At 53.4% G+C, this 25,637-nt stretch overlaps 2 protein-coding genes and 1 long non-coding RNA gene across 3 annotated transcripts in view; 2 read left to right on the forward strand and 1 right to left on the reverse strand.

The window, feature by feature from the left end:
* Positions 1–25,637, forward strand: part of LOC147645291 (uncharacterized) — a 409,208-nt gene that overhangs the window by 374,341 nt on the left and 9,230 nt on the right. The window contains 1 exon segment of the mRNA XM_086874768.1: positions 13,922–13,929. Within this exon segment, the coding sequence (XP_086730894.1) occupies positions 13,922–13,929 (8 nt within the window).
* Positions 1–25,637, forward strand: part of LOC111922621 (uncharacterized) — an 813,543-nt gene that overhangs the window by 363,404 nt on the left and 424,502 nt on the right. The window lies entirely within an intron of this gene.
* LOC147645305 (uncharacterized) lies at positions 5,609–7,752 on the reverse strand. Its single transcript, XR_015282411.1, has 5 exons — positions 7,580–7,752; positions 7,176–7,323; positions 6,767–6,986; positions 6,086–6,220; positions 5,609–5,799 (listed from the first exon to the last, which is right to left on the reverse strand). It is a non-coding gene; the product is annotated as an uncharacterized LOC147645305 (long non-coding RNA).

Here is a 25,637-nt window from a genome sequence, read left to right on the forward strand (position 1 = left end):
TGCTGCCCTGCTGCTGCTTTCATGCCCTGCAGGGCTGTTTCCCAGCCTGGCCTGGCTGCAGCTTCTCCCCAGCCTCAGCAGGAAGGCATTTGGCATCAGCTGACAGGGAGCCCAAACTGCACCATGGGCTATGCACAGCCTGAGATCCCCTGCAATTTCCTGGTCTCAGGCTGGATCAGGTGTAGGGCCTGCTTGGAGGAGGGAGGGCCCTGGCCAGCCCCAATAACCTGGGTGTTTTCCTTGTCCTTATCCATGACTTTGACAAATATTGCCTCTTGAACATGCCACCTCCCCAGTGGGGAATGGTTCCATCTGATCCAGCTGTGGCTCTTCCTTTCTCCAGAGATGAACCCAAAGGCTGTGCTGAAGGCAGCGTTTCCCGGAGGAAGCAGTGGCTCATGGGCAGCCTCTGCTGCAGGAAGGGAGGCCATGCCAGGCACAGTCCCAGGAGGTAATTGCTGTGTCTCTGGGCCTGAGCCCTGCTGAGGCTTGAGCTGCCATCTCTGCTGCTTGGCAGTGCCTGCCTTTCAGGGATTTTGCACAGAGCATGGAAAAGGTGTTGAGAATGTCCAGAGCCAATCCAGAGCTTTCCTCAGGCCCCTCTGCAGCTTTGGCCATGTCCATTGACATCTGGCTCCCACAGCCTTACCTGACCCCCTTGCAGTGCCCAGTTCCCTAAGGCAGAAGGGGATCCCAGCACACCATGGAATGGTTCTGATCTGTGCTCCCTTCTAGATTGGGATCGTGACATGGAGCATCTGGAAGCCCTGGCACATAATGGTTTGAGATCCATGGAGAATGTTGGAGGCAAGTTTTCAATGTCCCTTTCTGCACAGAACAATCAGTGTCAAGGTGGCAAGAGCTCACTCACATGCCATTTCCCTTGAGAGTCTGAAGGTTGATGGATTCTGGAAACCTTGCCCTGCTCCCTTCTGGAGCCCTGAGTGATCCCACAGCATTGCTGTCAGTGGGAGGAAGGAGCATTTAGCTGTCAATCCTCTTCCCATGTGCAATGCCAGTGTCACCTTCCGTGTGCCCTGTGCAGCCATGGAAAAGAGCAGAGAGGGAAGGGCCAGGCCCAGGGCTGTGCCCCAGGGCTGTGCCTTGTGTGGCTCATTTCTGGCCCCAGGGAACCTGAGATGCTCCAGCTGCCGCTGCCAAGCCCTGGCCCTGCCTGGGGCTCAGTTCAGAGCTGCTGGCAGCTCCAGGGAGTCCTTTCTCCCCTGACTTCCATTCAAGGGGCTCCTTCCATCCCAGTGTGGGGCCACTGCAGGCACATGGTCCCCCTGCTCCTGCTCCTGAGTGGAAGGTGGAGATGAGGGAGTGCCTTGGAGGGCACCAATCACCCAGGTGCACTCACTGCCACTCCAGCATGAAAAAGAATCTTCAGCAGTGTCACAGGAGCTGTTCTGTCCTGCCTTTCTTTGCAGATGAACCTGATGATGAGGATGATCTGGATTCCCCGTCCATATCAGTTACTGAGCCTGATGATGAGGAAGATTATGAGGGTAAGTGAAGGCCTTTCCCCCTGGGAGAGCTGCCAGCTCAAGGCTCGGCCAGGGCGGCATCGCTGCAGGTGCCAGGACAGAGCCATGCACGTGTGTGCCCTCGTCCTGTGTGATCCTCTCACTGCTCCTGTGGCACAGTGCTGCCTGTTCAGATCAGAAGAGATGAGGGAAGCTTCTGTGGCTGTTGAGTCACAGTGTGTCTGCAGGGAGGACTTTCCCAGCTCCTGATCTGGATTCTGCAAGCAAGCCCAGCTCCCATCACAGGGGTGTGGTGTGTCCCTGCCGATCCCACAGGCTGAGCACTGGTTGTGTGGGATCCATTCATCTGAAATGGAAATACTTTATATTATGTTCCCCTGAGGAAGAAGAACAAACCTATAGGAGATAGTAATGTAGCAATGGGGGAACTCAAATATCTGGACATAATTCTGAATGATCTGGAGGGACACTGTGGTGGGTCCATGTCCCTCAGCCTTCTCCTGAGACTCAGCAGCCAGGGGCTTTCTCTGCACATCTACACACGCAGTGCCCAACACAGCAGGAAGGGATCCATGTCAGCCTCACTGCCCCACTGCTGCTTTCATGGCCTGCAGGGCTGTTTCCCAGCCTGGCCTGGCTGCAGCTTCTCCCCAGCCTCAGCAGGAAGGCATTTGGCATCAGCTGACAGGAGCCCAAACTGCAGCACAGGCCATGCACACCCTGAGATCCCCTGAAAATTTCCAGTCTTGGGCTAGTTCAGGTTTAGGGTCTGTTTGGAAGAGGGAGGGCCCTGGAGCATTTCCAAAACCCTGGGCATTTTCCTGATCCTTATCCATGTCTTTGACAAGTATTGCCTGGAGAAGACCAGAAGAATGCACAGAGAAATTGTGCATTCAAGCTCAGGGGGTTGAGCAGTCTTGTGCCAAGGGGTGGCAAGGTGCCTGCAAGCCCCAGCTCTGGGGGAAACAGAGAATGTCCTGGCCTTATCCAGCATGCTGCCAGCTCAGCCGTGGAGCACAGCACAGGCTCACGCTGCCCATTGCTCCCACAGATGCAGCCGGCACCACAGCACGTGCTCAGAACATCTGGGAAAGCATGAGAAGAGTTTTCTACCAGGGAACACATGGTTTGATTAAGTTAATGGCCATTGTGGCTGGTGGAGCACTTTTCCTGATGGCGTGCTGTGCCGGAATCTGGTATTGCTGGAAGACAAAACGGTGAGTGTTTTGCTGATCTCGGCCTCCAACAGCTTCTTGAAAGGCTGCTCATAGTCAGGAGACATTCCCAGTGAGGCTGCTGTGGACTTGTGGCTAGTCCTTGGTTGCCCAAAACACTCTGCTGAGAGTTCTGCTGCTGCCCAGGGCTTTCATTGGCCTCTTAATTGCTGGGCCTTGTCCTGGGGAGCCCGCTGGGGCTGCAGCCAGTGCTGGCTGCCACTGAGGCTGCCTGGCCAAGAGCAGCCCCAGGAGCAGCGGGCAGAGGCAAAGCAAGGTGGGCAGGAGAAAGAGCGGGGACGAGATTGCCCTTGACAGGCAGAGGTGCTCTGGGGCCTGCTCCTGGCCAGGGACCCTGCCCAGAGCCATCCCCTGCTCTCCAGGGCCTTGAGGGGCAGCTGTCCAGCTGGGCCAAGCTGTGCCAGCAGCTCCAGCCGTGCTGGGGAGCCTTGGAAGCTCTGGGCCCTGCTGTGCAGGAGGGTCCCTGTGTGCCAGCGGCAGCTGGGGGCCTCAGCCACCTCTTCTCTCCACAGGAGCACCTCTGCAGCTTCAGAAGACTGGCGAAAGACTTTGGTCACTGAGAAGCTGCATCTGTCATCCCCGCTCTTCACATCTGTCCCCATGTGCCAAGCTACATCTGCATCCCCATCTTGAGGACATCCCAAGACCCCCACCTCCCATGCGAGACCCTCTGCCCCTGAGCCCCCTGGCCCTGGTCCCTGCCAGGACTGAAACTGGGCAGCCCCTGTGCACCAGAGCAGGGGTTGGCCCATGCTTTTTGTTCTAATAAAGAGATGGAGCTGTCACCCCAGTGTCCGGCTGGTACCACCAGCACAGCCCACACAGCACCAGCCCTGGCTGAGCTCCATGTCCAGGAACAGCCGGGGGTGCCCACGGTGTGGGCAGGCAGGAGCCAGGCAGGGGCTGCCGTGACCAGCGGTGGGGCCCTGAGGGGCTGGGGGAGCCCATGCTGAGCGTCCCTGGGCTGTGAGGGCACATTTCCTTCAGTGGCATCACCTGGGCCTGCACCTCATGAGACACACAGGGAAAATTTGGGCTCTCTCCTGAGGTGTGCAGGGATCCCTCATGAGGAGTGCAGCAGGGTTAAATTGAGAGGGTTTTTTACTCTTCTCAGCACAGCAAAGGGGACACTCTTGGCCGAGGTTTTGCAAAGCTGGGAGGAAGCCTCTTGCAAGCCCTTGGGCCCGGCCTGTGGGCACAGCGGGCAGGCAGAGCCCATCCCTTGAGGCCAGTCCAGGCTGCTCGGGCTGGGCCGGGCCGGGCCGGGCCAGGTGAGGGCCCCGGCAGGGAAGGGCCGTGGCCGTGGGCTCTGATGAGGCTGCCGAGCTTCACCCTGGCCCTGTGCTGCAGCCAAACACACATTTACAACCACAGCCATTCTCTGGGGCACAGGAGGCACCCAGGGCTATAACTGAGGCCGTGGCTTCTCACCCTGAAGGGAGGCTGGCTCTGTTGGTTCAGAGGGCACAGCTTAGATCCCAGTTCCCTTTGTAAACCTGCCGGGGAAGTGTTGAGGGCAGAGAGTTCCAACCCTTCTCACTAAGAAGTGTGGCTGATGCTGTGGGTTTTTTTAATTTTTTGCCCTCTAAATTTGTGTCCTGGCAGAGGATTAAGTTTGCTTGCTCTCAGTAAGACCCTTTTCTTCTTGGTGCTGTTGTAAATGAAATTAAAATCAGACAACTAGATCGATTGAGTTAATAGCAATTAAATAACAAGGGAAAAAATTATACAATTTAGTGAATTGAATACAAGAATAAAATTTAGTAAAAGAATTCAATTTAGTAATTTGAATAGCAATTTGGTATAAAAGGAATACAACTTAGTAAAAGAGTACAATTTAGTGAATATCTTCATATATATATATATATATATGTATGTATGTATGTATGTATGTGAATATAGTTTGCCAGTAATTAAGTATGATTAAAGCATAAGCAAAACTGACCGAGCTACAGAGAGGACTTCTCACCCCACCTCACATACAAAACAAAGCAATTCAAACAAAACTCATATACTGTATGCTTATAATATTCATTAATGTTTCTCTTAAGTTTTCTCATATTTCTGATTCTTTGACTTTACGTCACTATTCGTCATGGTGCATGCTTCATTTGTTGCTAGGGGGTCTTCAGTCTTCTTTTGGTGGACTTTTGGATGAAGGCTTACACTCATCCTTGTTGTCCTCTGGATAACTTTAAAGGCTGTGCATGCTTACTAAGTGTTATGTTATGTAAGTAAGCATTGTGTTCCACTAATTAGTCTTACATTTCATAATTTTCAGGCCCTATGCCTAAAGTCGTTCCAACTTTGTCCATCTCATGGTCAATTTTCTCTTGGGACATTACTTATCCCAGAACTACATAATCTATCTTAATTTTGACACGTAACATTTTTAAAGGGGTACATCTGCTTGTAACACCAATTCCCCTGATTGCTTCTAATAATAACTTTCCAAACAGTTACAATTTAGTTAGCACAAATCATTTCCATTTATCACAAGGGGATTCACAGAGCTCATCCTGATGAATGAGGAAAAGGGAGTGGGAACTCAGCAGTGAGGAGACCGGAGGGCTGGAGAGCAGCTCTGAAAGACACTAAACTCCCACCAGACTTCTGAAACATTGCTGCTCTTCAGGCAGTGACAGGATGAGTCCCTGAGACTGGGGCTTGGCCTTCCTTGTGGTGAGGGGCATCAAGGAAGGCTGCAGTGTGATGGAGACTGTGATGGGCTGGGAACTCACTGGGGGAAAGGAGGGAGCAGTTGTGAAGTAAAAGGCAGGTGTGGGGACAGAACTGTTCAGAGAAGGGCTGAGCTACAGCTTGAGCAAGCTGAAAAATGTCATTTGGAATCATCCCAGGTGAATTTCATTTCAGAAGTTACGGAACAAGTTTAATTTTTGGGGGGTGTCATGTTTTCCCTTGGAGGTGGACACTCTGCAGACTTGAGCTGCATTGCCAAAATGCTCAAGTCTCTGCTGCAGGTCACAGCGTTTCTTCTTTGGCTGATCCCGGCCCGGTGCTGAGCCCAGCAGAGCCCTGGCAGAGCCCAGAGCAGCCTCAGCATCCGCAGAGCCCGGCTGCAAGGAGAGAAAGCAGAAACCGCCCGTCAGCTGAAGGCTCCTGTCCCCTTGTCCCAGCCAGCCGCGGTGCCCAGGCCATGCTGGCCGTGCTCAGAGCTGGGCCCAAAGCTGCCCATCACTGCTGCCTTGGGGAGCAGAGCAGGAGGGCAGGATATGTGCCCAGCCTGCAGCCAGCCACGGCAGATCCAGCCCCTCAGCAGCTGCCCAGAGCGGGATGCTCCTGTGCCCGCTGCCATCTCCCAAAAGCTCTTGTCTCACCCATGCCAAGGAGATGAGGACCCACCTCACACCATCCGCTGCCACAAGAAAAGCTGGTCCCAAACGATGTCCTCAGTCTTCTCCAAGGGCACGGCCCATCCACGCCACAGCTGGTCCCAAGCACTTCCTGATCCAGACTGGACCCCACCTGGAACGCTTCCTTTAGAAAAACAAACAACAAATTAATGAAAATAGGTTACAGACAAAAAGGGGAAACAAGAAAAATAGTAAAAAATCTTATGTCTGTCAGGAGCTTGAGGAAGGCCCAAACCCTACATTCTGGGGAAAAACCCACCCATGGGTGAGGGAAGCCCATGCTTTCTCCCTTCCCCCTGCACTGTCCCCCAAAATCACGGTGATCCCAAAGCAAAGCAGGGGAGTGGAGCAGCCCAAGCCCTTCCTTGCCTGCACAGCAAAGCAGCCGTGCTCAGGTTCTGGAGTCCCACCTGTGCTCCTGCCATGGGGGTTTGTTTGTGTCGGGCTGGCTGCCCCAGTCCCAGCCCGGGGCACGGTGGGTGCTGGGGGCTGTTGGCAGGGCCAGGATCCCACTCCCATTTCATCACCACCCCAGCCCACGTCCCCAGCCCTGCCAAAAACCAGCTGGGCAGCCACTGAGGAATCAGTTGCATCTGCCCCAGCAAAGGGGAAACCTTTGGTTCCCGGCCAATGCACAAATCTGGGAGCATCCCCCTGGGTCTGGACTTACCTGAAAATTCCCTGTGGAGCCTGCCTTTGAAGAAGGTGCCAGAATCAAAGTCCATCATCGCCAGCTCCTGCTGGCCAGGTGGAGGAAGAGATTGTCATCCTTGCTGCTGTCCTCCACGTCTCCAGCAGCAGCAGCAGCAGCCCCACCTGGTACAGCTTCTCCAGGGGCTCCTTCTTCCCTGGGGTGACACCAGGCTGTCAGGGTTCTGCCCAGGGCCCGGCTGTCAGTGAAGCAGGACAAGCAAAACCAGCTCAGATGGTGCCCACCAGTGCTGGGCAGAGCAGCTCAGCTCCAGCACAAGGGCTGTGTGTTCCCATTCCATGACCCCAGTGCAGTGACACAGGCAGGACAAAAAAGTCTGGGTTTCTTTGCTGCTGACTGCCAGGGCATGTGTGGAGCTGTAACTTACCAGGTCCCTGCATCACTGTGCCTGTGGCTCTCTCCCTTCTTCTAGGGCTGATGAATATCCTGCATCCAGGGATCACAGGACAGGTCTTCTAATGAGGGCCTGTCCAAGGAGTTCAGGGATAAACACCACCTGATCAGAATCTGGCAGTCTGGGGAGAGAAACCACAAACCACTGGTCAGTTGGAGAAGGCTCCTGTCTGCTTTGCCCCACTATTCCCGTGCCCAGGCCACGCTGGATGTGCTCAGAGCTGGGCCTAAACTTTCCCATCAATTGTTTGTTTTGGAGGAGAGCAGGAGAGCAGGACATGTGCCACCTCCTCAGCAGCTGCCAGAGCGGGATGCTCACGAGCCCGCTGCTGTCTCCCAACACTGGTGTTCCCCCCGTGCCCAGAGATGAGGATCCACCTTGGGAGAGCCGTTGTGGCAGCGGGAGCTGGCCCCATCTGATGTTCCTGCCCCTCCTGAAAGGGTGCTCCCCGCAGACCATCTCGTGCAGCAGGATGCCCAGGGACCAGACGGTCGCTGCCTCGCCATGGTACCAGCCGAAGTCGTTCCATTCCGGGGGGCTGTATGACGGTGTTCCTATGGAATATGGATGGAGCTCATCAGGGGGATGCTGCTGCTCCCAGAGCCTGGCCCCAGCATCCCTGGGCATGTGGGGGCTGCCCCAGTGGCCCACGGGGTGACCTGCTGCCCTCTCGCCAGCACCTGGGACTTGGGTACAAACTTGGGGTTGGAAAAGAAGCCACTGGTGTTGGAAGAGGGCAGCAGAAACCCTGGCAAGGCCCGACCATGACACACAAAGGGAAATACCCACTCAGTGGTGGGGAAAAACCACACCCACATCCTCCCTGCTGGCATTGCCCAAAAAATATCCTGAACCAAGGCAAACCAGGTGAGCAGAGCAGTCCAAGCCCATTCTCACCTGCACACCAAACCAGCTGGTGCACCAGTTCTGGCTCCCCCTCTCTTCTACTCCCACCCATGGGGGATTTTGTCAGGCTGGCTGCCCCAGCCCCAGCCCCAGTCCTGGGAGAATCCCTCCTGCCACACCCAGGTTGGGCCAGGAGATGCCAAGACCAGGATCACCACCCCTGTGTGGGCTCACCTGCAAATTGAGTGTAGGCTGTGTCCTGCAGGTAGGTGCCACAGCCGAAGTCGATCAGTTTTGCCTCGCCGGTGTCCAGGTCTACCAAGACGTTCTCAGGTTTTATATCTCGGTGCAGGACCCCGCAGCTGGTGCAGTGCCGCACGGCCGCCAGCACCTGCTGGAACAGCTCCCGCGCCTCTTCCTCGGACAGGAACCTCCGTGCCCGAATGAAACGCCGCAGGTCCTGACACCGCTCCGGGCGCTCCAGCACCATCACGATGGTGTTGGGGAGCTCAAACCATTCCAGCAGCTGCACCACACCGGGGAAGCCTGTGGACACCTTGTCCAGCAGCACTATCTCCAGGGGTGCGCTGGTGCCGTCGGGCTGCGGGAGGAGCACGGTGCCGTCAGTGGGGCTGAGGCCGTGCCAGGGCTCGGGAAGCCCTCAGCCAGCCCGGGATGCTCTGTGCCCTCCGCTGGCCCCACGCCCGCTCTCCCTGCAGGTGTCCTGGCGGCTCCCACCCTGCCGGGCCCCGGCTCATCCCCGCCCGGCACGGCCCGGCTTCTGCCGCTGGCCCCGCTCACTCACCAGCTCGCCCCAGTGCCGGACGCGGTTCCGTGGCACCTTTTTGATGGCCACCTGCAAGCCAAAGGGAACAGCGGATTCAGCTCACCGCCCACCGTGTCCAGCCCCATCCTCCTCCTCCGCGCCCTCCTCCTCCTCCGCCCGCCGCCGGCCCCTCTGCTCACCGGGAGTCCGTCCGAGAGCCGAGTGGCCGCAAAAACTCTGCCAAAGCCGCCGCGCCCCAGCAGTGAACCCACTCGGTAGCGCTGCTGCAGGGCCTGCTGCGCCTTCCCTGGGGAAGAGACGCGGCCGTCAGTGCTCGGCCCGGGGCCAGGAACGGCCCCCGAGCGCTCCCCGAGCTCCCCGGGCCGGGCACCCGCAGGCGTTCCCTCATTGGAACGCGACAGCGGCGGAGCTCGGGCCGGGGAAGCCGCAGCGGAGGCGGCGGCAGCGGCCGCACCGCCTGTGTCCTCCGCGGGCCCCGGGAGGAGCCGGGGCCGGGGCCGGGGCCGGGGCCGGGGCCGGGGTCGGGGCCGGGGCCGGGGCCGGGGCCGGGGCCGGGGCCGGGGCCGGGGCCGGGGTCGGGGTCGGGGTCGGGCTCGGGCTCGGGCTCGGGGTCGGGCCAGGCGGAGCCAAAGGGCAGCGATGCCGCCCCAGCCCCTGGCACTGATGCCCGCCCAGCACAGCCAGAGCTGGGCGGAGGCGAGACCGCGGAGGGACGGCCGGGGACGGGGCCGGGGACGGGGCCGGGGACGGGGCGGCCCCGCCCGGGGCCGGGGGCGGACCGGGGGCATTGCCCGGGTGGGCACGGGGAGAGGGAAACTGGAAAAGAAGGGGACACAGGAAAAGGGAGATCAGGAGAGGATGCGGGACAGTGGGAGAGGGAGAGGAGAGACAGAAATCGATTAATTCTCTGCTTTCGCTGCTGCCGCCGCTGCCGCCGCTGCTGCTGCTGCCGCCGCTGCCGCTGCAACTGAAGCACCGGGGCCGTTTGTCCCCGTGTCCGTTTGTCCGTTGCCCGCTCGGCCCCGGCCCGAGCCCCGCGCTCCCCGGGCAGCCCCTGAGCCTGGCCAAACACGGCAACTTTGCCCTGCTGAGCCAAGAGCCAGAGTCTGGACTCCTGCACAGGGGCACAGCAATGCCCTTGGCTGCTGCTGTGCCTTGTCCCTGCTGAGGCTCAGACACCGTCTGAGCACATTCCCTGAATGCAGAATTTGTACCTGAGCCAAGCACTGCACTTGTGTCTCCAGCATTGCTTTCCAAGGAAAACAGGGCAAGGCAAACTGGCTATAGCTCAGGGTATTTTACAGTGTCTAAAACTTGCCAAGTCTCAGATCTTAGAGGTGAGAGCCATTTGGAATGAATGGGATGGACAAACAGTGCAAGATGGAAAAGGGGAACATAAAAATAAATAGAGAAAAATAGAGAAAAACATACTGGTCGTTTCTTTTGATTTTATTTTCATTTCTTAAAAAAGCTGTTTCCATTTTCCCAGAATCTTCTCCCCAGTCCCGTCTGTTCTTTCCAAAAACCTGTCCTGGAGAACAAGGCGCAGCTCCTGTCACAAGATGTGCCCCCAGCTGCAGCTTCTCTTGGCTCCCCACACTGTGAGTGCAGCACAACTCTTGCAGCAAAGCAGGACAAATGTTTGAAGAACTTGACAACTTGTTCTTTCTTTTCCTCGTGGACAGGGGAGTTGTGCCATTGGTGAGGTTTTCATTGTTCCTCTTCTACCCAAAGAAAACATGATGGGCTACCAGGAATTGTTGGGGAATACAAGCCTGGCTGAATGTGGAGAAAGAATCTCCAGAGCCTGCAGCCAGCAGTGGAGAGCTCATCATTCCAACAGCCCCATGGACATCTGGAAAGTGATCTGGAACATGAAGATGGGCTGACAGAGGGAGTTTGTTTCTGTGTTCAGTTGAGATGATTCTACATCTCTTGCACTGGGAGAAATCAAGAGCACAATCAGGTGATGATAAGCAGCAGAACATGATAAGCTGGAGCTCTCAGTGGATGAGAGAAAGAATGTGAAAAGGAGAAATGCAGGGAATGACTTGGTGAACTTTGTGTGTAAGAAGGGTCATTTTTTCCTAATAATTCCCAATTCATTCCCCTTGCTTTTATCCTTTTAACAAGGCCAATTGCATCTCAGATTCCCCAGGAAATGAGAACCCTGAGCTTGTGGAGCTGCCTGAAAGGTGCCCTGTTCCTTTTTCTTCTGCTGCTCAGAAGAAACAATGAAGCGAGTTGGGAAGTTCTGGTTTTTCTTTCTCCTGGTGGATTTTTTCATTTTATTTGCCACTGCAGAGGCAATTTCTGTGATGGCCTCTGTCAGTTGATTCTATTTCAGCAGCAGCAGCAGCAGCAACAGGGCTGTGTTTGAGCACTGCAAATGTGACCTGTGTGGCTTTAATTTCCCTCGACTTAGTGCTCAGGGACTTGGGAGCATTTTGATCTCTACTGATCATGATGCCTGAAACAAAAATCCTGAGTTCCCCGTGACAAAAGCACAGTGGGTAGCACTGATTGAAAGAGGCAATTGCAGCTGTACCGCTAAAATTCAAGTGGCAAGCAGAAGAGGGGCAAGAGCAGCCGGGATCTACAATTGCCAAGGCCAAGGCACCCACAGCCTCCTGCTGTCACCTCAGGGTGAGTAAAACAGGGCTGAAAACAGCGCTGGAACCCGATCCTTTCTTCCTCTGAGGGCTGGCTGAGGGCAGCAGAGGCGGGCCCTGAGGAATCAGGGCTGTTTGTGGGGGATTGTTGCTGTAGTCCAGCATTGCCCTGGCAAAAGCCCTGGGAAGCCGAGGCAGGAGCAGGTGGGAAGGGCCGGCGCTGCTGCTGCTCCTGGCTGGGAGCCCCGGCCGGGCCGGGCCTGCGCCCGCTGCGCTGCGGCTGCTGCTGCTGCCAGAGCCGGGCGGGACTCGGGGACAGGGAATGGACACGGGGGGACAGCAAAGGCCTTGGGGGCTGCAGGGATGTTGGTGCTGGGGCCAGCGCCAGCACAGAGCTTCAGCCCGCAATGAACCCCGAGGGAAACGCTGGCGAAAGGCTCCATTCAGCCTTTCTTTACTCGGCGCTGTGAAGGGACCGAAATAAAAGGAGAGTGAGCAGGGCCCGACCCCTTCTCCTTTGGGAGGAGCCCCTGAGGCTGTGAGGGGCCGTGAGGGGAAATGAGAGGTTCTGTGGGGCCATGAGAGGTTCTATGGGGCCATGAGGGGCTGTGAGAGGTTCTATGAGGCCATGAGAGGTTCTGTGGGGCCATGAGGGGTAGTGAGGGGCTATGAGGGGCTGTGAGGGGCCAAGAGATGTTCTATGTGGCCATGAGAGGTTCTGTGGGGCCATGAGGGGCTGTGAGGGGAAACGAGGGGCCATGAAGGGACATGAGGGGCTGTGAGAGGTTCTGTGGGGCCATGAGAGGTTCTGTGGGGCCATGAGGGGTAGTGAGGGGCCATGAGGGGCTGTGAGGGGCCAAGAGATGTTCTATGGGGCCATGAGAGGTTCTTTGGGGCCATGAGGGGCTGTGAGGGGCCATGAGGAGCCTCAGCCCTGGCAGGAGGGGTCCCACCATGTCCCCAGGGCAGAGCAGCCGTGAGGGGCCGCGAGTGCAGATGTGGCAGCAGAGCAGGCTTGGGGCACCTCTGGGAAGGGATGAGACCCTTTCCCAGCTCCAAACCACACCAAACCCACCATTAAAAGGATTTTCCATCTTTAGAATCCACTGGCAACTTGGAAATGACTGTACAGTTTAAACCCAGGGGGAAAAGCAAGGGAATTTTCCCAGTGAGAGACATCCAGCTATTTTTATTCATGTCCAAGATTTAAAAGTCTTGACAGTGAAAAGTAATACTAATAAATAATAATAAGAACAAGTTTATTTCTTGAATAATAATTCTTCTGAATCCAAACAATCAGCTCAGAAACATGTTTTTGTTTGTAATAGATTAGTAGTAAAGAAATAAATTGAAATAGATTTCATTTGTAATTCAGACATGTTTCATCCTTTTCCCCATTTCTGGTCCCCTTTCTCCAGGGTCATTTCCTTTACTCACCCACTTTCTAATAGGTAGAAGGGAGTTAAGCACACTGGAAAAGACAACAGCTCCTGTTTCCAAGGGAAGCAGCCACCACTCCAGGGAACCTGAATTGCCCCCAGGCTCGTGTGTGCACTTGAAGGGTGAGCAGGTGCTGGGGACAGAGATCTCAAACTCCTTCTAAGGCTGTGAGAAACCCACAAGTGGCAAAGTATCATTGTGGGTCAGCTCCTGCTGAAATTCCATTCCCCCACACCCTCCAAATGGGCAGGCAGGGCTGGGCTCTGGCAGGGTTCAGTTTTGAGTGCCGTGTGCTCCCTGGCATGGAAGTGATCCTATGAACTCTGGTACTGATGGATTGTGGAATGGCTGCTGAAGGAGGAGGGGGAATCTCAGCAGACAGGAAAGTCTCTTCTTCTCCCTTCTCCCTGCAGAACCCCCTCTCCAAAGAGAAATGCCTGTGCTGGGTTTCCATGGCACCCCTTCCCTCAGCCCAGTGTCTGAGCCACTGTGTGCTCTGCAGGAGCCAAAGCCAGAGGAGTCCCAATATCAGTCACCCCACGGTCCCCACACAGCAGGAGAAAGCACTGCTTGCAGTGGGGCTGCTGATCTGTGACCCGTCCTGCTTCCATCCACCCCACTCCTCTCAGCCACAGGCACCAGAAGGATCCCAGGAAAGCCACAGTGCTCTACCAGATGCCAGGAGCACTCCCTGCTGTGGCCTCAGGGATGCTGGGTGACCTCGTGGATGAGGATCTGTGGCTGGTGATGGAATGTGTGGATGGAGGCCCTTGGCAGGAGGTTGTTGGAGACACGTGTGGGGCTGAAGGAGAGATGGCAGCTGTCAGTGGGGAGGGCAGGGACCCCGCTTGTGAGTCCATTGCCTTGGACACCCTCAGCCACAAGATGTCCAAGGAGTCACACAAGGCTTTGGCACTCTCAGCCTTCTTTCCCCCAAGTTCCTGCTTTCGGTACATTGACAGTAGAGAACCCTCCTTGTTTCTAGAACTAAAACAAAGATCCCAGATGGAACAAGCCTTGCTGGTTTTAGTCAGAAGCATCAGTGACCAAAAGTTGTGTTTCCATTGGTTTGCTCACATCTTTGTTCCTTCTCAGTGTTCAGGCTGGGCTGTGGGGTGTCCTCATTTGCTGCATTTTCTGAGCTCCTCTTGGATCCCTTGAGCAATAGGTTGTGCCCTCTGAGGATCCTTTGTGCTCCTTGGTGACCCAGGAGAACCTTCCAGGCGGTTTTTGGGGGAGCTGCTGCTGTGATGTCACAGGAACGTTGCCGTGTCCTTGTGGTGTTCCCGCTGCTGTGGGGCACAGAGGCCTCAGTGTCAGAGCGGCTCTGGGCACCTGCTCATTGCCTGAGGATCCTCCTGCCCGAGGCATTCTCAGCAGCCAGCCCAGCCCCTGACGGGTGTCCTTCTGTCCTGGCAGGGGGACAGACAGTCTGCAGGTGTGTGCAGCACAGCCAAAATGATCCAGCAAGTGGTTGCTGCAGTTTGCACTCTGCACTCTGGGGCTTCTGATGGGTATTTTTTAACTCCCTGGGCCCCTAAGTCGAGGATTTCCCCAGGTGCACCATATGTGCCTTTGGGATTGCTGTGGGCTTTCTGTTCTTCCTTTGGAACTGAGGTGATTTTGAAAGAAAATTGCAATTAAGATGCCATTTATTTGGGAAAGCTCCTGCCAACAACTTCTTTAAAAAGGGGTTGTTTTTGGCCAGCAGGGTGTGCACAGCATTTGGAATGGAGCCTGGGGGGGTTCTGTTCCCCAAGAGGAGAGTCTGTGGCAGTGAACTCTGGCATTCCCTCTGCTCACCCAGCCAAAAACTGGACACAGCCTTGTATTTTGTGCTGTTCTCTTGCTTGCTGTGCGATCCAAAAGGACTGTGGCTCCAGGAGGGAAGTTGTGAAAGCAAAATGCTCTCTTGGCATTGACTTGTTGTGTGGGATTTTCCAGCAGAGGCAGCTTTTTCTCCTAACAGCATCTGGTTCAGGTGAAGGTCCCCTCACACATGGATACTGGGAAGCTCCTTCTTCAGTGAGCAGGAGAGGTACCTTTGGTGTTCAGAGATCCCAGTTGTTCCCTTTCAACACCATCATGAGCCCAGTAAGCTCCAGTATGATCCTTGTCACAAGGCAGCACTCCCAGGATGGTCCCAGTTGCCTCTGGCTAGATCAACCCAGTCAGTCCCAGTATGATGCCATTTGCTCCCAGCATGCTCCCAGTTGCTCCCAGTCACCCCCAGTATGGGGGATGATGTGCATGGTATGTTCCCAGTCATTCTCAGATACTCCCAGTATGAGTCCAGCTACTCCCAGTATGATCCAAAATTGGATTGCTGGGAGGCCTCATGGAATCCTGGAGACCATTGTGACACTCTAGGGCCCCATGGAACCGTGGTGACACCAGGTTGCCTGGGAGTGTTGATGTGCTGCAGGGTAGGAGGGCTCTGCACAGGGAGCTGGACAGGCTGGATCCAGGGCCCAAACCCAACAAGGTGAGGTTTAACAAGTCCAAGTTCCAGGTCCTGCACTTTGGCCATAACAACCCATGCAACATAAAGGCTGGGGACAGAGTGGCTGGACAGCAGCCAGGCAGAAAGGGAGCTGGGGCACTGATGGACAGCAGGCTGGGCATGAGCCAGCAGTGTGCCCAGGTGGCCAAGGAAGCCAATGGCTCCTGGCCTGGATCAGGAACAGTGTGGCCAGCAGGAGCAGGGCAGGGATTCCTCCCCTCTACTCTGCACTGGTTGGGCAGCACCTCGAGTGCTGTGTCCAGTTCTGGGCCCCCAATTTAGGAAGGCCATGGAGGGGCTGGAGCGTGTCCAGAGAAGGGCAACAAGGCTGGTGAGGGGTCTGGAGCACAAGTCCTGTAAGTGATAATAAAAGGTCTCAAAATCTTAGAAAATTCAGGGACTTAGAAAGGAAGATACATTTGGAAAGGCCTTGGAAAAGTAGGCCCTGGGAAATGTTAGGCCTTGTACTTGCTAAAGATCAGGTCAAACTGCACCTGTGTAATCAGTAGATGTTCATGATACAATTGTTAGATGTGATTAGATATAATTATTGTTTAAAGAACATGAGGAACAATGTGAGGGGGCTGGGGGGTATCATGAGAAATCCATGCTTGGGTAAAAACAATGCTTACAATAGAACAATGTAAGTTTAGTAATTAATATGTGAGTTATATAATGATTGAGTATAAAATGTTCAGTCCAAAACCAAGATGGGTCAGATTTGGGTATGTGTACCCCTGACACCCAGATCTCTTAATAAAGCACCTGCATATGATCATTTGTGATTATGTGTGTTCCTGAACACTAACCATTTTATCAGATTTTCCTGGAATTTTGTGAGATATTTGTGGAATTTTGTGGAATTTTTGTGGAATTTTGCAGGATATTGAGGGTATTTTGTGAGATGTTTCTGGAATTTGGTAGGATTTTGAAAAGATTTAGGTTTTTTTTAATTTTTCAGCAATTTCGTGAAATTTTGCTGGAATTTAATGGGATTTTGAGAAAATTTAAGTAATTTTAAGGGATTTTTCTTGAATTTTCTGGGATTATCTTGAAATTTGAGGGATTTTTATTGAATTTTGTGGGATGTTGAGAAAATGTAAACATTTTTCTGGGATTTTTCTGGAATTTTGTGGGATTTTTTTGGAATGTTGTGGAATTCTCTGGACTTTTGTGGGATTTTGAAGAGGCTTGAAAAATTTTGAGGGATTTTTCTGGGATTTTGTGGAAGTTTGTTGAGATTTTGTGAGATGTTTCTGGAATATTGTGGGATTTTGAGAAAATTTAAATAACTTTGTTAGATTTTTCTAAAACTTTGAGGGGTTTTGAGGAGATATGAAGAATTTTGAGTTATTTTTCGAGACTGTGTGGAAATTTGTGGAGATTTTGTGGGATGTTTTGGGAATTTTGAGGGATTTTTCCTGGAAAATTTGTGGCATATTGAGGAGACTTGAAAAATTTTGAGGGATTTTTCTTAAATATGGGGAATTTGAGGAGATTTTGTGGGATTTTTCTGGAATTTGGTAGGGTTTTGAGAAGATTTAGGGAGTTTTGTGGGATTTTTTCACTATTTTGTGATGCTTTTCAAGAATTTTGTGGGATTTTGGGAAAATTTAAAGAATTTTATGGGATGTTTCAGGATTTTTTTGGGATATTGAGGAGACTTGAAGAATTTTGAGGAATTTTTCCTAGATTGTATGGAAGTTGGAAAAGATTTTGTGGGATGTTTCTGGAATTTGGTAGGGTTTTGAGAAGATTCAGGGAATTTTGTGGGATGTTTCTGGAATTTTGTGGGATGTTTCTGGAATTTTGTGGGATTTTTGTGGAATTTTGTGGGATTTTCATGGAATTTTGAAGGATTTTGAGGAGACATGAAGAATTTTGGGGGATTTTTCGTAGATTGTGTGGAAATTTGTAAAGATTTTGTGGGATATTTCTGGAATTTGGTAGTGTTTTGAGAAGGTTTAGGGAATTTTGAAGGTTTTTTCACAATTTCGTGATGCTTCTCAGGAATTTTGTGGGATTTTGAGACATGTAAAGAATTTTGTGGGACGTTTCTGGATTTTTGTGTGTTTTTTTGGAATGTTGTGGAATATTCTGGAATTTGGTGAGATTTTGTGGATACTTGAAGAATTTTGCGAAGATTTCCTTAGATTGTGTTTGAATTTGTAAAGATTTTGTGGGAAGTTTCTGGAATTTGGTAGGGTTTTGAGTAGATTTTTCTGGAATTTTGTGGGATGTTTGTGGAATTTGGTAGGGTTTTGAGAAGATTTAGAGAGTTTGTTAGGATGATTGTAGTATTTTGTGGTATTTTTCTGGAATTTTGAGGGATGATTCTGGAATTTTGAGGGATTTTGAGGAGACTTGAAGAATTTTGAAAGATTTTTCTTTGATTGTATGAAAATTGGAGGAGATTTTGTGGGATGTTTGTGGAATTTCGAGGGATGTTTGTGGAATTTTCTGAAATTTTGTGGGATTTTGAGAAGACTTGAAGAATTTTGAAAGATTTTTCTTAGATTGTGTGGAAATTTGTGGAGTTTTTGTGGGACGTTTCTGGAATTTGGTAGGGTTTTAAGAAGATTTAGGGAAATTTTTGGGATGTTTCTGGAATTTTGTGGGATTTTTGTGGAATTTTGTGGGATATTGAGGAGACTTGAATTTAGAGGGATTTTTCTCAGATTTTGTAGAAATTTGTGGACATTTTGTGGGATGTTTCTGAATTTCGTAGGGTTTTGAGAAGTTTCAAGAAATTCTGTGGGGTTTTTTTTAATTTTGAGGGATTTTGAGGACATATGAACAATTTTGTGGGATTTTGGAGGTGCGCCTACAACTCCCGTGATGCTCCGCGGCACCTTTAAACCGTATTATACCGGCGCCTACAGCTCCCATCATCCCCCGCGGCCCAGAGATTCCCTGTTACAGCCCCCCGAGTGCCCGCTCGGACCCCAAAGGGTCCCCAGATTCCCCCCCTTGACCCCCAAGTGTCCCCCTGACCCCGAATTGTCACACAGAATCCCTAAATGCCCCTCCAAGTGCGCACTCGATTCCCCTAAGTGTCCTCCAGACCCCCAAGTTCTCTCTAAATTCCCTCCCCAGACACAAAGCTGCCCCAAATGTTCCCCAGAAAAGTCTCCATGGACCCCAAAGTGGCCCCTTTTACCCTGTCTGAGAATAATTTCAAAATTACGATTAACGGGCTAAAAATAGGAGTAATTAGCATAAAGAGGGAGAAATAGAGGTCAGTTAATTAATGAAGGGAATTGTGGTACTTAGAGCCAGAGAACAATAATGTTTTTTGTTCCTGAAAAGGTATCAATTCTTTTATATAAATGCAAAAACAAGGTTATAAGAATACAGAATAATATTATTATAAAAAGTAAAATTTTATTTTTATAAATTAATTAGATTTTAATGATAAACAAAAATTGATAAATGTTCTCAATGCTTTGGGATGTCAGTCCCAGCTGGGCGATGTCAGACATGCTGAGGCTCGGGGTGAGGAGCAGGTTGTCCAAACAGGGGCAGCCCACAAGGGGCTCATTCTTCTCTGTGACCAGACCTCCTCAGGAGACATTCAGCATCAGGATTGTAAAGAGCAAATCGTGACCTCCTGATCAGTACACAAAGATGTTTTACAGTTTGAGCAGTAGAATGTTGTCACCGTAAGGGGCCTTCTTTGTTAATATAGCTCATGTTGTGTCATGTTTGGTAAATACCAATGTTGTTGTACCAGCCTTGCTAATGCCACCTGGGCTTGTCTATTGCCTCTGCTGCTCCTGGCACCCCCCATGGCACCGATGACAGCACCCAGTGTGTAGATGAGCCCAACTCCCATGGGGGTAGCACCCAGGGGAAGTGGGATTAACATTCAAAGACCCCTAGAATCAGCGAGCCAGGGCACAAACCAGACTCCAAACTACACTAAGGAGCAAGGGAGAACACTGAGCAATTGACTGATGTTTCGGACTTTGTCACCATAACTAAACCACATTTGCTCTCCACGACTACCCAAGATTTACAGTAAACCAGAGTCCTTCTAGAGGCTCACCTGAAGGCAGAATCCCCAGCTCTGCCCTGTGGCAATATTGAACATTTTTTCCTCTGGGTCATCCATTGGGAGCAGCAGTGGTCGAGCTCCCCCACCTAGAGCTGCCCTCAATAAAGGCATTAAAAAGGAGCTGCTCTCCTTGCCTGCTCTTTTCAGAAGGGCTGACCCCGTGGCAGAGTGACCCACGCTGCAGCACTGTGAGGGGCTGTTCCCCATGGGATGGACTCAACTTGGAAAAGTTCCTGGAGAAGTCTCCGGTGGGAGAGAGCCCAGGGTGCAGCAGGGGAACGACTCCTGTCCCTGAGCAGCGGGAAAAGCCCCGGGGGATGGAGTGACCATGGCCCCATTCCCTGTGTCCCTGCACTGCCGGGGGAGGAGGCACAGCTGGGAGGAGGGAGGGGTGGGGGAAGCTGGTTTTAAGGGTCTTCCTTTACTTCTCATGATCCGGCTCGGAGTTTGTGGAGTTTTCTGCCAGAAATCTCTCTCCTCCCCCACTCATCCACAGGGATTTGGAGCAGTTTTCCCTTTTTGGGGGAAATCCGAGCGATGCACTGAGGCACCTAATTAGCGCTGGGAGAAGTGAGGCTCCCGGGCTTCCCGCTGAGCCGGAGCCACCGAACACCCAGGGCAGTGAAAGGCGAGCCGGGAGCTGCGGAAAACTTTGTGTTCGGAGCTCAATGGCGGCTCGGGCCAGGCCCGTTCCAGGCCTGTTCCTCATCTCCGCCCTTCCCCTCACACAGCCCGGGGCGGGCCCTGAGAGCGCGGGGCGGGGCTGTGCCGTGTGCAGAGCCCACCGCTGGCTGCGATTGGCTGCTGCTGCCGTCACTCGTGGCTATGGCGCGCTCTGATTGGGCAGAGCGGGGACAAGCCCGGCCCCGCTGGCGCCCCCAGAGGGGCCGTGGGGCAGGAGAGCCGCCATTGCCGGAGCGTCTGTGCGGGCCCGGCAGCGGCGGCAGCGGCCGGAGCCCGGTGAGGCGGCGGCGGAGCTCGGAGGCGGCCCCAGCCATCGCAGGTGGGAGCCGCGCTCGGTTCTGCGGGGGCTCGGGGCTCGCTGCGGGCCCGGGAGGGGGCGGCGGGGGGCTGTGGCGGGTGGCTTGTGCCGTGGCCGGCCCGTGTTGGCCCTGGCGTGAGGGCGCTGCGGGAGCGGCTGCCCGCGGTCTCCTTCCCGCTGGGGCCTCGGCAGGAGCCGGTGCCGGAGCAGCGCTGGCTCGTCCCGGTTCGTGTCGGTAGCCCGGAGGTGGCTGCGCTGTGCCCGGGGCTGGGCGGGCAAATTCCCGGCGCCAGAGGTTTGTGTGGCCAAAGGAGCCCGAGGAGCGGTGTGAGAGTGACTTTATTGCTGCCCAAAGGGAGAGGCCGTGGGGCATTTGCCGTGCGCTCTCTCCAGCTGCTGGAGGACGCGGCCTCGTTTTTGTCCTGATTTTCCCGGCCGCGTGTCCCTGTCCCTTTCCCCACTGGCCGAGGTGCTTGGAAGGTTCAGACTTCCCCATCTGCCTCCTGCATGTCCCGGTTAATATGTACCCCCCACTTTTGTATAATATCCGATATTGATGGCTCTGTTAAGTCTTTGTTCTTCTGGAAGTTCAGGAATTTAGCGGGACTTTGTCAGAGCAGCGGTCCTTGCCAATTGGTAACATTTTCTGAAACTGATGCTTTTTCCCATTGCTTCCTTATGTGCAAGTCCCTGGCCCTATCTGCAAGCAGATTCACTCATTGGCTCTGTTTTTTCTTGCTGGGTGTTCTTTGATTTTGGGATTGCTCTCAGTGCCCTCATTCTCTGTCCTTTTGTAGCCGTTTGTGGCTCAGGAGGCCTGGCTGCCCCCTGCATCCCCTTGCTCAGCTGCTGCATGAGCTGCACTCAGCAAGGTGTGTGCATGGTGAAAAGATGCTGTAGCACATGAGAGGAGAAACTGCATTTGTTTAACCCATGGTCTGCCAGGGAACCACAGAAATGTTGCCCATGCCCATCCTTTCCATGTTTGGACCAGTACATGAGCTCTTTTCTTCTATCCTTTGTTATCTGTTTCTCCACTTTTCCTCTGCGGTCTATTTGCCAACAGAAGTTTGAGTCATTTAATTTTCCACAAACTCTGCCTCCTTTTTCTGCTAAAAGATAATGTGACTCTATCCCATGGTGAAATGTTGTGTTCCTCATCTGAGTGGATTGGTTGGGAAGAAAGTCAGGAACTGGAGCTGTCTGGTTGGGGATTATTTTGAGGACATCATGTAATCTAATTATACCATGGAAATGATAAATTAGTTCTCTGGCTCCTGATATGAATTTGTTAGGGTTCCCATGGCCTGGTCCATGGTGTTGCAGGATTTGTTCTGGTGGCCATTCATCTTTTCCCCATTTTTGGGTGCTCCCTCCAGCCAGGTCTGCATCGATTTTTGGCTTTTCTCTAATTAAATCAGCACATACTTGGATTCCCAACTGATTTCCCTTAACTTGGGGTAGCAAAAAAACCCCCAGTGCTCTAATTCACCTTATATAACATAGAAAGTGAGAGCACAAGTTGAGGTGGGGAGTGGGATGATTCTCCCCCATTTTTTATAGTGAAATTTTCACAACATTGTCCATTTGCAGTTTTCCTTTTCAGCTTAACCAATTTCTGCTGCAGTCAGATATCCTCACTATGGGCTCTGCCTTTAGCTGTGCAAATTCTGCCTGTGCCCCCAGGCAGAGCTTGGGGTGAGGGGCAGAGGAATTCAGCCCAATTCCTCCCCCAGGCAGGAACACCCTGGTACATTGTCCAGGCTTTGCCCCAGAGGTGTTAATTTGCATTTCTAAAGCTCCTGTCCTGGCTGCCTGGAATAAAGCTTCTCTTCCAGGGCAGCCATGGGATGACTCACATGGAGCCCCAACCCCACCCCCCAACCCCCCAATTTACTTTTTTTTCTTTTTTAAGACAATTTTCTATTAACTGTTTCCATTTTAAAGGGCCACATTTCAAGGTCTTCTGGTTTTCAAAATGCAGCTTAAAGGTGAACATGGAAAAATCCATACCATAGTTTTGTCATCACTAAGAGCCACGCACAAACATAAAAACAAAAATTAGAAAGAAATCAAGTGTTTTTTTTCTTCTCCTCTGACTAAAAACTGATTCTCACACCCCTGGCCCAAACAGAACTGACAATATAAAAGTAGAATTATTGCAAAAAATTCTTCTAATGGTGTAATCCTTTCACTGAAACTGTGAAAAGCAAAAGCTCTCCAGCAATGTCTTTAGAAAAATAATGCATGACTTGATTCTGAACAGAATCATTTCAACCACACATAGTCTGCATGTGCAGAGAAAATCATTCCATGACATGTGAGTTTTACTAGATATTTCCTAAACTTTATACAGTCTGAACCCATAGAAATCCATTGGTTTAGTGTTCATTGTTTCCAAGTTGTAGAGTTCTTAGTGTTTGGTTTCCTGTTGCACCCGGATTTCTGTGCCTCTGATGTGAATTAGGTCTGCACTCCTGGATTTCCTGCTCAGCCTTTTCCAGACCAGGTGTCTCCAGCTGTGCCAGGGCAGTGTCTGGGGTAGATGTTGGTTGATGTTTGCTGTTGGGTGTTGATGTTTTGTTGATGGTCGTTGTCTTTGTGGGAATCTTTTGGGCTGTTCCCAGTCTGTTGAGATGTTAAGCTCATCTCTGCTGAGTGGTGGAACATCCCGTAAAAAAACCCTTTAAAATTCCTTTCCCCAAGGCAAATGCAAACCAAGCCTGACTGGAGAAATCAAATAAAGAATAATTTTACACTTGGTATATTTTCCAATACTCTAATCCCAGCCAGCCCAGAGTGTGAGTGTAATTGAGAGCCAGAGTGGAATTCTCCCGGTGCCTTCCCCAGCAGCTGTGGCGAGGGCAGGCACAGAAAGCCCTGAAGCTCCAGCAGTGCCAGCCAGGATTGTCCCGCAGGGGCTGGAGATGCCAAAGGAGGGTGCCCAGGCCGAGGATTTCAGCAGAGGATCTGTGGGCAGGCCCAGGGGCTTCCCCCGCTGGGGAGCCCTGGCTGCTGCTGCCTTGCCTTCAGTGCAGGCTCAGGGGCGGCTCCCATCCTCCTGCTGCAGCCGGGAAATCCAAATCTGCGGGGCTGCAGAGCCCTTGAGCAGAGGCTGAGGGGTCCCCCCGTGTTCAGCTGTGCTGGGGCTGTTTCTGTGCTCAGGGACACTTGGAATGGGCCGTGCCACTTGGCCACCAGAGCTGCTTCTTTCCACTGCTTCAGCAGGACCCGATGTCCTGCTTGGGTGTGTCGCAGTAGAGATGGACAATGACACCTGTTTCTTCTTCCACCATAGCCAAAGCTTTATTGCACACAGCTTATATTTACATGGTTATCAGAAGGCACCGTGCTTAATTCCAGTTGGTTGGGAACTCAGTTCACTGGTTGGTAATGGTGAGTGTACACGTCAATCCAAACTTTTCTCTCTAACAATGTTTTCATACTTTTTCTACTGATTCCCATGGGACAGATCCCTTGTTACTACAGGTGCACTTGTTTTTCTGCCCAAGAATAGTTTGTTATGTTAACAAACTTTTCATTCTCAAGATGTTTTTGCATGAGAACTTATCAGGCCAGCTGCTAGCTACACTAAGCCCACGTAACAAGTCCTAAACCATGATTTTCCAAGTTCTTTCTTTTGTAAGGTTTTACCTTTATGTGACAGGGTGTTGTGGACAGCAAAGTCCAAAGGTGGGTGTGTCTCAAATCTCTCCCAGCCCGGGTCTGGATCTCTCTCAGTTCAATGCAGGCATGGGTTTCTCCCCAGCCCCCTCTCCAGGCTGTTCAAACAGGAGGCTGGGTTAAACCCTTCCCCTGTCCTCAATTCTAAATCCTCCTGTGCCACTGAACAAGTTTCATACTGCAGTCACCGAGCTCTGCTCATCCATTTAGAGGCTCTGTTGGGGTACGTGGGAGAAGGTGAGGAGGGGTCCCCTGGGATCGTGTCCCCCCCCGGGAGCGCCTGTGACTCCCCCATGTCCCCCCCATGCCGGGCTCACCCCCTTTTGTCTCTGCCAGAGCTCCTGACCCAGCTCCTGCTGTGCCCTGGGAGGGGCTTTGGGGAGCCCCCCTGGGACCCCCTTGGATCCCCATTCCTGGGCCCTGGGAGCCCCCCACATCTCCTTCCCCAGCTCCGGGACCCCCTGCAGCCCCTTCTCCTGCACCAACAGCGCCCTGCACCCCCTTTCCCGGGGATCCTCCCCTGCTCCACCGGGGCTGGGGAGCCGCAGCCGCAGGAAAAATAGGATCCGCGGATGCCGGGGCTTCCCCCGCTTTGGGCCGAAGCCGGCGGGTTCCAGGCAGAGTTTGAGCGCAGGGCCCGGGAGTTCAGCCCAGTTTGTCCCGGGGGTCCCGCAGTGCGCGGCCGAGGAGGGTCCCGGGGGATCCCGGGAGGGGATCCAGGGGAATTCCCTGGAATTGCCCCGTCCCCTCCCCCCGCGCTCCCTCGGGCACTTTCGCTTCCGCCTTGGCCGCCCTGCGCCGCCGGGATCTGCCCGGCGACCGGTGACGTCACTGCAGCCTCGGGCTGCCACTGGCGGGCAGCAAAGAGCGGCGCCAATGGCGGGGCCGGAGGCGGCTCTGGGGGCGAGGCCGAGGCTGTGGGCGGGGCCGCAGCGGAGCAGCGCGATGGCTCCAGCGCTGGGGCCGGGGGCGCTCCCGGGGGGCGGCGAGAGGTGAGGGGGACCCCCGGCACCGGGACTCTTTGATCGCCCATTCCGGAGCGCCGAGGGGCCCCTAAACCCCCATTCCTGGCCGCCGCCATCCCACCGAACCCCCATTCCCGGCCGTGGGTCCCACCCTGCACCCCCTTATCCGGCACCAGGAACGCCTGCACCCCTTTCCCGGCCATCCCGCCTCTCGCAGCCCCCAGAGCCCCCTTCTCCTTCACCCATTTACCCCCCGGACCCCTATTCCTGCCTCTCCCAGCAGCCAGCCCCTCCTTTCCTCAGCACTCAGGACACTCGGGACCCCTATTCCCAGCCATCCCAGCTTTCCCTGCCCTGTCCTGGCAATGGGGACAGCGGGGACCCTTGGAGCTCCCTTTCCTGGGTACAGGAACGCCCTGAACTCCAGCCATGCCACATCTAGCCAGCCCTAGCCTCCCCTCTTGTCACTCCTGGCATCCCGAAATGCCCTTCCCGGCTCTCCCCGTTCCCCCTTTCCTTCAGCTGTGACCCCCCCGATCCCAAATCTCCAAATGTCCCC

This window comes from Cyanistes caeruleus, unplaced genomic scaffold (genome assembly GCF_971803275.1).
Source record: "Cyanistes caeruleus unplaced genomic scaffold, bCyaCae1.hap1.1 HAP1_SUPER_30, whole genome shotgun sequence".
Lineage (NCBI taxonomy): Eukaryota > Metazoa > Chordata > Aves > Passeriformes > Paridae > Cyanistes > Cyanistes caeruleus.